Genomic DNA, 16,706 nt, shown 5'->3' on the forward strand with positions numbered 1-16,706 from the left:
GACTTCCTATATATATGTATTTGACTTCCTATATACATATCTGGAGTGCTGCCGATATGTGAAATTTAAACACATCAACATTCTAAATGGCTCTTGTATTTTAACCTGTATCTTGATTATAGGAATTTGCTTTCTCCATGATCAGAAAAAACACTTCTTTCTTGGATGTAGTCATGATCCTTCTGAGAAGTAAAGCTATAACATATTTTGTCATCTGGGTAAACTTCATGTGACTATTACACAAGCTTAGATAGAATTAAAGCATAGTTGCAGGCAAGAGATAAAAAGTTCATATGAGGAAATATTGTGCAGTACCGGAAGCAGCAGCTTGTAAAGATAATTATACGGTTAACTTGTCCATAATAAAATGACACTGATATGTGAATTAAAGTGTCATGAAGACAGAAACAGAGATACTGAGGAAACAGTCCTGTATGTGATATGGCGAGACTGGGGAGTAGACAGCAAAATATGTGAAGTACCTAAAGTAAGAGTTTGTTAACATTAAGCAGTGGAATGTGTGGTTAAAGTAATCAGGATATAAATATGAAGAGTGGGGCATGCATTTTATACTGAAAATCTTTTGTAAGGAAGCCCTTGAGGTACACAGAGTTGTGTAATAGGCTTGACTAGATCCCTTACTCACAGAGTGAGTATCATAGATCCTATAAATACAACATTTCTGTTATTGCTTAATAAGTTTGTTTGTTAAATGTCAGCCTAGCAGTGCCTTTTGTGATATTCCAGGGTGAAATTCAACTCTGTGCAGTGGGCCAGCCCAAGGCCTGTGCCTCAAAACAGGGCTGAATGGGATTGAAGTTTTGCCATAGGCCCTGGATGGTCCTCTGCACAGAGCTGAATGTCACTCTTTGGCAGTGTCTCATTAAAGTCTGACTGTTTTGGCTGATCTAAATTTGGCCCTATAAATATCTTGTTCATTAACTTTGTAGGTGTTCTTTTCCTAGCAGAAAGAAAACATCCTTTTAGGAACGCTGTTTCACCTCTAATAAAGTAGAGAGGCGGATTGTTAATCACCTTTCCATAAATAGATTACTCAGAAGGTACCTTCAGAATTCAAAGTTATAATTAAAAGTGTTCCAGGAAAAAAAATCTTACCGTTAAACTTTTTTTTTAATTGATCAAGCTAGTTATGTTATAATGGGTATTTATAAAGGCTTTAAAATAATTAGGAAAATCTAATGTAGGATTGCAAGCTGGTGTGTTACTCAGTATTTTCAAAGCACTATCAGATTTAAAAAAAAAAGCTTCCTGATTCTTTTAAAAACTCTACAGAGTTTTTTACTACCTCATTGCTTTGGAGTAGTTAATGAACATTAATGGGAGTTGAATATTCACAACTAAGGCTTTGTCTACACTAGCACTTTTGTCGGCAAACCTTTTGTTGGTCAGGGGTGTGAAAAAGAAACACCCCCCCCGACCAGCATAAGTTTCACCAACAAAAGTGCTGGTGTGGACAGCGCTGTGTTGGCAAAGAGATGCTCTCTTGCCGACATAACTACAGCTGCATGTTGTGGGTGGTTTAATTATGCTGGCAACAGCACTGAGCGGCTACACAGGAGAATTTACAGCAGCGTAGCTGAAGCGGTAAAGCTGTGCTGCTGTAAGGTCTGTGGTGTAGACATAGGCTAAGTGAATATGCCTTTTAGAAATATTTCAAGGGGCACAGATACTTCTGCAAGGAAAAAGAATAAATCTCTCTTTAAAAAGAGGCAAGCTACTTATGCACAGATGCTGTGCAATGTGAAAACTATCTGCTTCCTCATTTCTTTGGTAAAGCCACAGATAAAAATCTTGTTTTTAAAGGCTTCCAGTGAGATGTATTGTTGGGGATGTTTGCAGAGTTGCATGGATTTTAGTCATACTCTTACCATTAAAATCTGAGCTGGGAACCAGATTCTGCCCTGATTTACACCCTGTGCAACCTCGTGGAAGTCAGGGCAGAATTTGGCCCAGTATCCCTAAGAGCCTTTCACTTCCACAACTCCATGGCTTTCACCCTGATCTGCTAATTGTAGCCATTCCCAAAAGTAAGGCGTTGTCTACATTTGTGGCTGTGCATAGGGTACATGTAGCTACACACCGCTGTGAAATGCAGGCTGCATCCACGCTGCAGCGTACAAAGCTACATGTGCAGAGCCCTATCATATTCACAGCTGTGAAAAACGCGTCATGTACCGTGAAATCTTGTCTCTGTCATGAAATCTGGTCTTTTGTGTACTTTTACCCTATACTATACAGATTTCACGGGGGAGACCAGCATTTCACAAACTGGGGGTCCTGACCCAAAATGGGGTTGCAAGATTATTGTAGGGTGTGACTCACCCCCACGGCGCCTCCTGCTGGCCATGCTGGGAATTAGCTTGGGGTTGCTAGTGCGCCCGCCTTAGATGGTGTCTCCTGTCTCCATGTCTGGGATCTGCTTTGCTCCCTGCATCGCGTTGTCCTCTTCTGGACACAACCCTCCGGCTGTGCTCTACTTGGCTCTTAGGAGCTGGAGGGAGGACATGCCGTTGCTTCCGGGAGCTGTTTGAGGTAAGCACCGCCGAGAGCCTGCACCCCATAACCCCTTAGGGTCACATGAGTAGAGTTAAAGACACCCCTAAACCCTATGGGTATGTACTCTACACAGCTCTCTACCAGCCCATGCCATGCTTCCCCATCTATGCTGCTGTTTTTAGCATGTAGTGTATTCTGCCTCCCTGCTGCTGGAGTCTTTCCCTATTGCGGGGAAAGGCTCTGGAAGTGGGGAAAGGCTCTGGCAAGTTCCAAGCTTTTCCCCACTGCTTCTCCCTCATGCCTGAGCCTTTCACTGACCTGGGTAGCTCCACATTGCAGTGTGGATGTAGCCTGCTTTGCAGTGCAGCATGTAGCTACATGTACCCTACACGCTGCCACAAAAGGTGTGCAAAGTAGACGTAGTCTAAGAGTACACTGCTAAGGAGATCTGCACTTTTAGTATGATTGCATACTAAAGGCAAGCAACTGTTCTGAATCCTGAGAGAGTGTATTAGTTCTTTCGCTTGTTAATAGAGAACTGCTCAGTCCCTTTGAAGTCACATGCAACATTTTCAGACATCTTTCAAAAAGGCAAATTTAATGCCCTGTTTGTCCATAGAACAAGTGCAGAACAACTCCTTTTTGTGCCAGATCCCCCACGATGTCCTGCCAGTGCCCTTCCTTCCTGCCCAGGAATTAGAAGGTAGTTCATTCTCTGTACCCACTGTATCCTTTGCCTCTGATGAGGCTGCCAGCAAGGGGGGCAGTTTTCTAGGAGATGGGGCAGAAAAGTGAAGCTGCTCCCTCCATTAAGGTAAGATAAAGGATTCTCTGCTTCCTTTATCAACAACCAGGAGAACAGTGTAAAAGGGTTCCTAGCTCCGGCACATGGATAAGGGGAGAAGCTCTGTATTCACCGGGCCTGTTAGCTGCCAAAGGTTGGGTGCCTGCTTATTGTTGTTTACTGCTTGTGGTGACTAAAGCTGTTGGTCTTTCATGTCATGTAATTGTGTTAAAATAAATGTATATATTTAAGTGCATAGCGTATGGATGACACACACAGCACTTACCATCTATTTTTCTGCTCTTCATCCCCTCCCTCTATTGTGTAATTCCCCTTCCAAGAGCAGGCCTTTTTGCTTACGTTGTTTTAAAATATTGGAAGGGCACTTGAATTTAGTCCCCTTTTCTGAGGAGGCAAGTGTTTTCTTTCTGCTCTGCCCTGATGGCCTTAGGATCGCGGTTTGCCATGGCAGGAGCTGGAGTGTGGAATTTAGTGAACTCCTTCTGTTGGTTTGCTGTGTGAGATACTTTAATGGCCAAAAGTAGGAAGTGGTTTGCTAAGTCACATTGTTTTTTATCACTACCACCAGTAATAACCACGAGAGAAATATGCAAATGCTGAATGTTCAGGGTAAAGCTATATATGGGAAAGATTACTTGTGCAATTCTTCTGTTGGCAAGTCTACACACTGTAAGTACCAGCTTCTTCATGCTTTGATCCTTCAGGGGCTGGCTTTGGCTTCTGTATCCATATGCGTTAAATTATCTTCAAGGCACAAGCTGGATGCCTTATACAGATATACTGTCTTATAGTCAGTTTAAGTGTTTCTTATAAACAGCAACCATATATGGGAACTAACATAAACATTGCTATGGGGATTTTGGAATTGAAAAATTAATGTCAGCTTGCTGGCTTTTACGGTGGTTAAAACCTAATTGCACAGATCATATAGCTTTGAATTTAGTCATTTATTCCATTTTCAGTCATCTTAAAATTGATGTGATGGTCCCTGTGTTCTTGTTGCTTCTATTCTGTGTAAGTGTTTTTAGGAGAAATATTTTGTCTTTGTTCTGTCTTGTGGAACTAAGGATTCACGTACACCAAGGAAAATGACCAGTTAGTGACAATGATTCCTTCTTAACTGGTATTAAGAATTGTGTACCTGCTAGTGCATGGGGGAAGAGGGGCATTTTTAGAACCATTACAGAAAGCATAACTGATACCTGGAATCATAATTTCTGTGGGGCTGACAAGGGTTTTGTCCCACCTTCTTGTAGAAGCATGTCAACATGATTTGAGAGCCAGTTGCTGACAGTCATTGTTCAAAATGGGTCATTTTCCTAGTGCAGATGAATCTTTAGAAAAGGGTGGTTTTTTTGCCATTGAGATGGCCATTCTGTTCCATTGTTTTTAGTAATCTATTTTTCAGGTACTTGAAAAATGTCACCTCAGGAAGAATTTTGATAACATTTTTATGTTTGTCAAGTATCAGAGGGGTAGCCATGTTAGTCTGGATCTGTAAAAGCAGCAAAGAATCCTGTGGCACCTTATAGACTAACAGACGTTTTGGAGCATGAGCTTTCGTGGGTGAATACCCACTTCGTCGGATGCAAGACATCCGACGAAGTGGGTATTCACCCACGAAAGCTCATGCCCCAAAACGTCTGTTAGTCTATAAGGTGCCACAGGATTCTTTGCTATTTTTATGTTTGTTCTTACTCCTAAGGTGACTTCTTTTACATAGTTGCGTAAAATCTGAGTTTTTTTGTTTGTTAATTATCCAGTTATTGCAGAAAAGGAGCATGATCATACTCCAAGACAAAAGTTAAGTTTTGTTTCTTTTGCACTGTGATAGCTCATTTCTAAAACTTCCAGTTTGGCATGTATATTGTTTTCAATTAGTATTACCCCTTTTGTTAAGTTTGAATTTAAAAAAACAAATTAAGAAATGTTGAGTGACTGAAAATTAACACATAGCAAAATAAAAAGAATGTGCTTTGTGCACATGCAAACTACATAAGCATGTACGCTGCGCATAATCTTCAATAGACAGTATACACTGGCTTTTCCAAATTCAAGAACCCTTAAACTATAAATTTCATACTTTTTAAAGGTGATCTGGAAAGGAAAAATTTAATTAGACTTATTTCCCTTTTTTCTTCTTCTTTGATTTACTGGACCAACTTCTACTGGGGAAAGAGACAAGCTTTTGAGCTTACACAGAGCTCTTCTTCAGGTCTCTTCTTTTTCTACTTGTTTTTACCATAGTAACAGTACCCCAAGATGCTGGGGGATTAGTGAAATAAAATCAGAAGGGTTAACAATGTAAAAGTTGAGCAACTGAAAGAGACCTTAATATGAACTAGGGTGACAAAATGTGTTTCCAAGGAGCCAAAAAAGTCAAAGATGATACGGTACCGTCCAAGTGCAAGGGTCTTTTTATTTGGACTAAACAGTGTGTGCTAAAATATTCAAAGGTTACCAAGACAAGTGCAACCAAAAAATGCAAAAATATAGTGACCGGGTCTTGAATTGGCTGCTCAAAAAGAAAGACATAACCAAAAAAAAGGGGAGAGGGTGGACCTCCTTACACAAGCAAACCAGGAACAATGGAATATAACAGTAAAAACAACATAAAACCAATGATCACTAGGAGAGAATAGGCAGATTCTAAAACTCCCCAAGGGAAATATTGTATTATTCAAATTCAAAGATTACTTGCTTGATGAGCCCTTTCCAATATTGTTAGTACTTGCCCTCCACAGGGATGTGAGGATGGAGTTTGACAGAATATTTACAGCAAATGCTACAATACTTATAATTAAAATCCTGGTCAGGGTAAGAGCACTCTGCATAACTAGCACCTACAAAGACTTTCTAGTCTTGGTTCACTGGGCAAATTACCCTCATAAGAAATCTCATTATAAAAGGCAGGATAAAACTGACTAATTCTATGGCATGTGGCACTTTTCCACTTATCACACAGATTTTGTCGATCTACTAGACATTTTTCATTGACTGACTACCATTGTTACCCGTTAGTCATGGCCCCACCCTGCATGTTTAACCACTGGTTTACCCTTCCCTGCCTCTCTGTCTTTTGTCCCCATCTACACCCTGAAAGCAAATAATATTCTCACAGACTCTGCCTTTGCATGGGGGAAGAGGGTGAATATCAGCATTTCTGAATTGTAAAAATATGAGTTGAACTTTATTCAACTCATATGTGTAATAAGAAATGGTGAAGGAGAACCAAGGTGATACTTAGCCAGTAGGGGGAGATGCTGTAAAGCTCATTTTAAGTGTACTAATATGTAGGGTGACTATATTTCCCAATGCTGAATATGGGACATCTGGTAAAATTACTTGTATTCAAGTGAGTTCAGTGGCAATCAATCAGAACTATGCAGTACAAACGTTCAAATTAACATCAAGTTGCTTGAGCCCCCGTTAAAAAGAAATACTGTGTAATTGGATTATTTTTATGTACCTTCTTATCTTTAAGGCTTTACGGTTCACACTGGGAAGGGTGACGGCCCCCCACCCCTACACACACACACATACACACACACACGGAGAGATCACACACACACACACACACACACTCCGGTACACATTTCTCACATGGAGGTGGGAGGGACTGACCGACTGACCCTCCTGCCCGGCACTCTCCACCTTCCATGCCTGGCTGGGCCCCTGGGATGGACCCGCCTCTCCTGGTACCTGGTGCCACGTCTTCCCGAGGCAACACAAGGGGGGGCATGCAGGGTCATGTGCGCCCCCCCCACGGATTTATGCCAGGGTTCACACCAGAATGTGGCCAGAAGCAGCCTTTTGGCACTGTGCAGGAGGGAAGGGATGGGAGCTGCTTCCAGCCGCGGAGGAGTGGGTGGGGATGGATGATGTGGCCCATGTCTTTGCAGAGCTCATTTCTTTCCTTCCCCCCTCCCCCCTCCGCCTGCCCACTCCCCTCTGGCTGGAAACAGCTTGTCCCTTCCTGCCCGCACAGTGCCGAAATGTAGCTAACACCTCCAGGCTGCTGCTGGCCACCGACATAACCGAGCTGCCTCCTGTCCCCCCAGCTACAGCGCAGACAGGAAGGGGTTAAGCCATAAGGATGCATTGTGCACCAGGGCACCTCCTTGTCCATGACTTTGTCCTTGGGGTTAAGTCTGCTGCCTCCAGCCCTGCTGAGGTATCCGCAGGGCTCTTGGCAGTGGAGGTGGGGTCACCGCCAAGGATGGTGTGCAGATCCTTATAGATTCATTCATTCATTCATTCATGCCCGTCACCCTAATCAGGGTATGGGCCGCCAACAACAGATCTCCAAAGTCCTCTATCCTGGGCCATTTGCTCTAGCTGGTTCCAGGTATAGCCCATTTTTGTGCTCTCAGCCTGAAGGTCGCGTCGCCAGGTGTTTCTAGGACAGCCTCTTTTCCGCTTGCCTTGGGGGTTCCACCGCAATGCCTGTCTGGTGATGTTGGTTGGCTGCTTGCGTAGTGTGTGTCTCCTCATCTCTACTGCAACCTGCGCCGTCTTTCCTGACTCGTACATGGTCCTCACGTTCCATGTGCCGATGGTAATCCTCCTGGTTGCAAGAAGGGTGATCGGCTTAGTGGCTTCCTCACGGCTTTCACCACCCAGCGTCATGCGTCTTCGAATTGAAGACCCTTCTTTTTCCAGGATAAAAATCTCTGATATCTCTATTGTTGGCGTTTCTGTAGCAAGTTGATTTTTTACGGGGTGGGGTTGCTAGCCCCACACCCAACCCTCCTCCTTTACCCTGACTTGGGACAGGCAGATGGCCCCAAAGGACCACTCTGGTGGAGTTGATCCTTATAGAAGCAGCAGCTTTTGGGCACAGCGCTGGAGCGACAGTTTGCCTCCCTGGCCTTCTGGTATGCCTGCCTCAGCTCCTTTATCTTCTCTCTGCACCTGCACCGTGTCTCATTCATCGCCCTTATCACACAAAGCAAGAGAAATCTGCGCGTGGGTATCAAAGTTCCTACGTCTGGAGCAAAGCTGGGCCTGGACAGTCTCCTCTCCCCATATACTCAGCAGATCCAACAGCACCACAGTGGTTCATGTGGAGCCATCATGGTCAGCTGGGAAGATGCGATGTGAGGTATCCACACCAAGCAAACAGGAAGTGGAATGTCAATAATTCATGGGCCTTTAAAGAGGAAGGGGCAGATGCTTGTTTACTTTGGTGAAGGGCAGCAGAGTTTGAAGTGTGTGTGTGTGTGTTTGGGAGGGGAGTTGTATCTTTCCCTCTTCTGAATTGTTCAGTTGTAGAGATTTCTCTTGTTATTCTTTCAGAAACTTGTGCCATGATTACCGTTTTCTAGATAAATGCATCTCTTTTTTTGAGAGAGATTAATTGGCTCTAATCTCCTAATTTTCTTATCTTTAAGGAAAGCCCTCTGTCTCCCTGCGCGCTCCCCCCACCACGTAAAGAAAGGTCTGAAAAGGAAGAGAGGATAAAGTTTGTATGCATTTCTCTCCATTCACTGATCACGACTGCAAGCAAACCGAAGTTATATTATTTTCCTTTGTTCCCTCCATGATCACCTTTAGCTTTATCTCCTTTAGAAGCAGTTGAATGATAAAGGCAGTAATGACAGGTTTCAGAGTAGCAGCCGTGTTAGTCTGTATCCGCAAAAAGAACAGGAGTACTTGTGGCACCTTAAAGACTAACAAATTTATTTTAGCATGAGCTTTCGTGAGCTGCAGCTCAGTTCTTCGGATGCAGTAATGTGATTCTGATTCTTCAACACATTCCACTCTTAATGTCTCATTGGGGATGGTTTTCTCTGGAGTAAAAAGTAATCTTCAAACTTAAATATAACATGTTTCAATCTAGAATAGACTATTTGCTCTAAATTTATAATTGTATTTAAATATTCTACATAAGTAGAAGGAAAAATAGTGCAAATGATAAGATTAAGGGTTTTCTCTGTGCAGAATGATACCGCCAAAGCTTTAGCTGTAACTCTTATCAAAGATGACATGCTTATTTTCCATAAATTTGAACTCATGAAAAACTTTAAATCTACGAATATTTAGAATTTTTAGTATTCCTAACTCTCAACCTGAGTTAAATTTCAGCTCTTTTAGCTTCTCTTACTGCAACTCAAGCTCCTTTAAGCATACTGAAAGTGTTTCTTATCCCCTTTTTTAGGAACAACATATGTCTTGCAAAATATATAGAATTATTACAGGTACCTTCACAGCATTAGCTGAGACAGGACACTGATCCTGCCAAATACTTAATCGTGTGCTGAACTTTTAGCTCATGGGTTGTCTAATATGGTCTTTATATCTTGTAGTATTGTTGCAATGGATTTTAATTTGGGACTAAATAAAGGACTGCAGAGGTTCTCTTTTCTGAATCATTAGGGTTTGATTTTCTGTTAGTAAGGGCTCAGTTGAATATTTTGATCTGATATATGTTGACAATATTAAGACTGTTATGATGGTCAGTCCAGCTGTAGTACCAGCACTTATTATTTTTTATAGTTAGGAAGAAATGCATTTAAGGCTGAAGGAGGGGGTCTAAATTCTAAGGGATTAAAAGTAGGTTAAATACTAATGGTAACAAGACAAGCAACAGTGGCTGTTCGCTGATCCTGAAAAATTCAGGCTGCAGGAAGGGAGGCCAACACATCCCTCGGCCTGTGCCGCTTCCCGCAGCCCCCATTGGCCTGGAGCGGCAAACCACGGCCAGTGGAAGCTGCGATCTGCCGAACCTGTGGATGTGGCAGGTAAACAAACAGGCCCGGCCCGCCAGGGGCTTTCCCTGAACAAGCAGCGGACCGGCTTTGAGAACCACTGATATAGAGTCTCCTACATAACTAGAGGAATGTCTGGAAACATCTGCGCAGCTCAGGAGAGGACTGTCTGCATTTCCTGTAGTGCCCCCTGCAAGGTGCTGTTCCATATGTTATCCGCAGTGTTTCAGTTTTTGAGTTGTACATAGCACAGGTCGAGTGGTCTGATGAGCAAATTTAAAATTGAACCACCCAACTTTTATATGATCTTAAACCAGGTGTTAGGAGAAAAGGAAGAATTTGTTTCAGATTTCTGTTTAGGAAGGTTCTGGCACATCCCCAAATATACTCTATTAATGAAATGTCTTTTCCCATTGAAATCAGATCAACTTAGATCAGGGGTCTTAGATCGCTGGGAGCTGCGGGGAGCTGTGCCTGCAGATGATCAACGTAAACAAAACGTCTCGTGGCCTGCCAGGGGATTACCCTGATGGGCCGTGCGCCAAAGGCTGCCGACCCCTGGCTTCGATCCTTCCCAAGTTCAGCTGCTAAAAGAAGCCAGTAAACAATCTGAGGGGGTGGAAGTGAGTTCAAGAACCATACCAACAAGAAGTATCCTGGGCCTGGTCTACACTAGAAAATTAGGTTGGTTTAACTAAGTCGGTCAGGGGTGTGAAAAATCCATATCCCTGAGCAGCATAGTTAAGACGACCTCAATCCCAGGTGTAGACAGCACTAGGTAGATGAAAGAATTCTTCCATCAACCTTTCTACAGCCTTCCGGGGAGGTGCATGTAGGATTAGTATAAAATTAAAGAACTAAAGTGAGTTTGTTTGGTTAAGGAAATATATGTGTGTTGTGAAGAAAAGCCCTGTCTAGCAAGTAGAAGGAAGGCCTTGGAAATAATGTTATAATGCCAAAAGAAATGAAGTAGGGAGGATGTCCGGTGCAAAGAATAACTAATGAAATAAGGGGAAGTTTCTAAAAAGAAGCCTCTGACTGATAGGGCTGACTGCAGATGGTTTGAAATCACACAAAGAATGACTTAAAATGAGCCAACATAGCCCTTCCCCAACCCACAGTGTTAAAGCCTGTGTGAACTCAGGTGCAACAGGAAAACTGTTGGACAGCAAGGAGAGGAGGAAAGGCCTTGGGGAGAAAGGAGGTTGTAAATCTTATCTGGATTAAGACTGGAAATAAGGGTGAACTGTCTCCAATTGTTTTTTAGCTGAAGTCAATAAATGGCAGTGACATCACTTGCTTGTGAAAGGGTATAAAAAGTAAACTCTTAAAGGGTTCATTGCTAATACTTGCCTGGGTCTAAGCATGCCTGGGTTTAGCCTGTTTGTAAGTATCTTGATCAAATGCTTTTAAATGCTTTGTTATTGTTTGGATGTAGTAAATTGCTTATTAGGCTTTTTAGGCATGTTTAGAGCAATTGTATAAATACCATTTGGTATTTGGATTTAATAAAGGAATGTATGGTGTTTAGTGATTTCCCATATTAATATTAATTGGCTATTAGCCAGGATGGGCAGGGATGATGTCCCTGGCCTGTGTTTGCCAGAAGCTGGGGAATGGGCAACAGGGGTTGGATCACTTGATGATACCTGTTCTGTCCATTCCCTCTGGGGCACAGGGCATTGGCCACTGTTGGAAGACAGGATACTGGGCTAGATGGACCTTTGCTCTGACCCAGTGTGGCCGTTCTTATGTTCTTAATAATTTCAAATATTATTAATAATTCCAACAGTGGATTACCTACAGTGACGAGAGAATCTCTCCCATTGGCAGAGCGCTACAGCGCTCAGCTGTAGTAGACAGGTATCTTTGAGGATGAATAGGTGCCAAGCAGCTCTTTATTAAAAGAATGATCTCTCCAAGGTCATGTGTGGATCTGTTATATTATGCTGTAAATTGTTGTGTGTGCTGTCCTGTGACTGATTTGATCTTGGAACCACTTCACTTTGGGGCAGATGTGGGCACGTAACATTGTGGCTTGAGTTGTTGCCTGGCAAGCTCACACTGCTTGGCAGTTGTTATGCAAACAATCATGAGTTGACATTATGCATTTTGGAGCAGTCTTTCTTCATAATTAAATAGAAACCATATGTAACAAAAAGGGGCATGGCATTTTCTCCATGAGATTTTGAGCCACTCATTTAAAAGAAAAATGCAAGGTTAAACTGAACAGATACTACTGTATTTTGAAAAAAACACTGTTACTTACTTCTCTAGTCACTACCATAGCTCAATTTATTGCTAATAATTCAAAACAGGTTTTTATATAACATAATATCTATCCGTAGGTTCACTTTGTACATTGTAGTTGTTAGAAATTAGTTGTTTGGACATGTACTGATGATGTCCTTATTAAAGGACTATAAGAAGTTGGTGACGATTTATAAAAACTACCCTTCTATGCGTATCAGTCATCACCATACTTAACAGGTATTTGTAAGAGCATTAACTAGTCATTAGAAACTACTAATGTCTGACTTTAGGGAGGTGTTGCTTAATTCTGTTTAAATTTATCCTGCTGTGCATTGAGGGTTTACTTGAATATTGCACTTGAAACTGGAATGCAGCATGTTTAGGCAAATACCATAAACTGTTTTCCTGTTCTTATTTTTCCCAGTGTGATTTCTAGGTGAATGGAGATGTACAGCCTTTTTCTATCTTTAAATCAGTACAGTCCTTTAAAATCAAATATATATAATTTTGTTTTATACATGATTTTTTTCAGTCTTACAGGATACACTAAAGGTATTTCTTAAACATTGCTAAGAAAATGTTATGTTTTTTTAGGTCTGTCATATAATGCCTTTCTTAAAAATTCTCCAGATGGCATTCTATACTGAATTGTTCCTAGAATATTCTTGTATAAAACTCCCATGCTTGTTTATAATCTAATAAACTTGACAGAATTCACTAGTATGAAGCTACAGATCCAATACTACATATTTAAAACCAAAATTTGCATTCTTTGCACATTTTGTTATTGTAGGAATTTTAAATTAACCTTTATATGTGTTCCACTACAAATCAAACACTCTGATAGTTGAATGTATAATTCATACCACATAGACATGTCTTACAAGTTTCTTGCAAGTAATCAATGAGGTTTGGGTTTTTTAGCTTCCTCACTTCATTTTATCAAACTTACATTTAACAAAATAAAAACTGGAATAGGTTCATGTATAATTTCTCCCTAGAAATAAACCTGGATAAGAGTCTGTATACATGTGCCAAGATTAAAATCATTTTTTGAAAAAACATTCAGGTCTGTTTAAACCTATTTTAAAATTCAAGTGTATAGTTTTCATTACCAGTTCAAATGAGACAAGCAGCTTGGAAAACCATGATTGTCACCTTCCTGTGTTACAGGAAACTTTTAACTTTATCATTCATGTTTTATAGTCTCCAAAGGACCTTGCACCATTGAAAAATAGACAGATGCCAGAGTGGCAGTCCTTTTGATAGTTTATTGTTTTAATTTTTAGAGTTTGGGAGGAAAAGTGTTTTTGTACTGGTAGCATTAGTCAGCTAGGTTTGTAAGAAAACGTTTGAATGCTGGATGTGAAAGTTCTTGTAGGTCCTCTTGCTGCTCAGTTTATTGGATTAACCTCCAATTTTTTGGTTTGCTTACATGCTTGAGTAACTTTGGATTTTATAGTGCTAATGGGTCTCTTTTTGTTATAAATAATGGTATGGAAGAGATAATTGCTCGTGAGATTTTTAGCCAATTCCAAGAGGCATAAGGACAGTTGAATAGTTTGCATAATAAATTGTAAATTTGTTCATGATGACTGGGCACTTAAGCTTTAATTTCCAACAAACTTTCATGGAACCTGGTAGGCTTGCCACAGGCATCCCTTAGGTGTGATAAAGGAAATGTAGTGCCCTTCTGAAGGGTGTGTACCTATGAGAAACAGGAAGCAGTACAGCAACTCTGCCTGTGCTGAGAGATTTGTAACTCTGACGAGTGCAGGTGTGCAGACCCACTGCTGAGCGTATTCTCTCCAGGCATCTTGGCAGCTGCACGACTCAACAGAAACTTTAAAAAACCCTGTGGGTAGAGAAATATGACTGCATTACAACTGAAAGAGTTATCGTATTCTGGTCTGTATAGGAGGAGACGGGATCGCCCTGATAGTTTGGGACTTCATGGGTTACATGAAGAGAAGCTAAGGTGAGTGCACATTAATGGTTAACAAAGGCTCAGGATACCTTTGTAGTTAACAGGCGTTTGTTTACATGATTACAGCAAACTAAATACAAACTGAGGTTCTAATAATGTCATTGTAAAACGTGTAGTTTAAAAGTAACCCCAAAATACCAGAATAAATCTAGGAGGGACTAATAAGAAGCAGATGTCCTGTGTTTGCACCAGTCATAGTGTAGTTTTTGGCAATGGCATGAATCGTTTCCTAAATTTGGCAAATGCACTCTGTCTCCAACTTTCTAGTACACTTTTGACAGCTGGTAATGTTACTAGTAAATAACTTCCCCGTATGTGTTATTGCAGTGTAGATTAAAATTCAGTGTTAATCACGAAAGCACTCTAATTGAAGCCAAGCAAAGTTGCCTGGTTTCTCTGGGATCTTCCTGGTGTCATTCTGTAGGGCTTTTCTTTGTTTAAGATGGTCTAGTGCAGCTTGTTGGATCATGCTTCTTTTCATAGGGATTCTTTGTGAAATGGCTCTAGACAAAAGAATGCAGTAGAACCACTTGACATGACCTTATGTGAAGGAAGGGTGACCAAAAATCTGAAAACCATTTAATGACTAAGGATATTTTCCCGATATGAAGTTCCTTTTAAAATCTTACATGAGATTTTCAGTGGCCTACATTTGGAACATGAAAAAATAATAGTTTGTAGCCTCAGTAAATGCAGATTCAGACCAGTGAAAATGCTAACTTTTTGTCTCCTAGATAGGGAAACAGTCTGTTCACATTTCATGTTATTCAGTAATGGATTCTTGTGTAAATGCTGCAAAAGCATCAATGGAGAGGAAGTACTTCCTATCCCCTAATTACTTTTACTTTGCTTTTATTTTTAAACTGTGTTTTGATTTGCGTGTTTCAACTTCATAATTGGAATGCTTCATACAATTTTGTGCTTCTGTTTCATATGGGGGTTATAATGCCATCCTTTTTTTCTTATAAACTCTGCTTTTTCAGGCCGTCAGAATTCACTTTGTGCTGAAACTTTTCATAGAAGTTTACTTCTTTAATTGCGGTTTTGTTATTTGTGTTACTTTATTTCAGAAGAATGGAAGTTTACATTTTAAGATGTCCCTTTGTGTTAAGATTAAGAACTTAATTTCGTCTTAATTTTTTTTACTAAATATTAGAATAATTTACTGAGATTATTTTTAATTGTCATGACAATTATCATGACAATAATAATCAGAGTTACTTAAGTCATATAATGAAGCTGCTATATATACTTAGATTCTATTCTAAAATCTCTGCCTATGTAGATTTCTGAGGGTATTTATGTATCTGTATAATATATAACACATATGTTTTCCAATCCAAAGTCATTAACAGAATGTTAATGTTTTAACAAACCAATAGCAGCAAAGAAGTTAAGTGGAATGAAAAGATGCATTTTTCTTTAAAAACCTATATCCATAGGGGATACCTCTTTATCTGCTCCTTTAAGCACTCCATTGTGCATTAATGTTGGAGAGCTTGTCTTATATCACGTCATTCTTAATGGCAAATGTCCTTGTTTTCCTCATTACCAGTTGAATGTTCTTTACTGTAGTGCTTTATGTACACAAAAACAAACTGTTACACTAAACGCTTGTCTACACTTGAAACATTACAGCAACACAGTTGCCGTGCTGTAGTTGTGCCACAGTTGCACTTCAGTGTAGACACTACTTATGCCAACAAGAGAGGTTTTCCCACTGGCATAGGTAATCCACTTCCCCAAGAGGTGATAGCTAGGTCAATGGAAGAATTCTTTCATCAGCCTAGTGCTGTCCACACTGGAGAGGTTAGGTTGGTATAGCTACATTTCTCATGGGTGTGGCTTTTTCACACCCCTCAGAGATGTTGCTATGTCGATGTAACTTCTTAGTGTAGACCAGCCCTCAGTTAATAACATATGTATAGACTGAAAAATCACTTAGTAATTAAGCTCAGTCGAATGGGGTATGTTCAGAGGTTCATTCTCCACTCAACATTTCCTTTCCTTTGTATATATTGTTTTTAATATATTCAATGCCCTTTATCTACTTTTTGTCTCTTTTTACTAGTTTTAAATAATGTATCAAAGTCTTTATGGGATCAGAATCTGCTTTCATAAATAGAACCTGCAAATAGATCTGTTGGAAGCAAATAAATGAGATCCATACTTTATAGCTGTAATATTATCATTATTCTTGTTTAATGTGGATATCTTGGTAGCTCCTAGCAGCCCTGATTTGGATTGTGTGCGATGCTACACAAACATAAAGACAGGTTTCAGAGTGGTAGTCGTGTTAGTCTGTATCAGCAAAAACAATGAGGAGTCCTTGTGGCACCTTAAGAGACTAACAGATTTATTTGGGCATAAGTTTTCATGGGCTAGAACTCACTTCATAAAGTTGCGCGTGATTCCTACCCTCAGTAGCTTACAA

General features: G+C 40.6%; 1 protein-coding gene across 2 annotated transcripts in view; it reads left to right on the top strand.

Annotated features, from left to right (window-relative positions):
- Positions 1–16,706, top strand: part of LIMS1 (LIM zinc finger domain containing 1) — a 138,665-nt gene that overhangs the window by 44,241 nt on the left and 77,718 nt on the right. The window contains exon 1 of one of the 2 annotated variants that reach the window (XM_045006904.1): positions 14,143–14,263. The exons of the other annotated variant lie outside the window; for it this stretch is intronic. Within the exon in view, the coding sequence (XP_044862839.1) occupies positions 14,157–14,263 (107 nt within the window). The 5' untranslated portion in view covers positions 14,143–14,156. Of the gene's footprint in view, positions 1–14,142; positions 14,264–16,706 lie in introns of those variants that run through there. 2 annotated transcript variants of the gene reach the window in all.

Source organism: Mauremys mutica, chromosome 1 (genome assembly GCF_020497125.1).
Source record: "Mauremys mutica isolate MM-2020 ecotype Southern chromosome 1, ASM2049712v1, whole genome shotgun sequence".
NCBI lineage: Eukaryota > Metazoa > Chordata > Testudines > Geoemydidae > Mauremys > Mauremys mutica.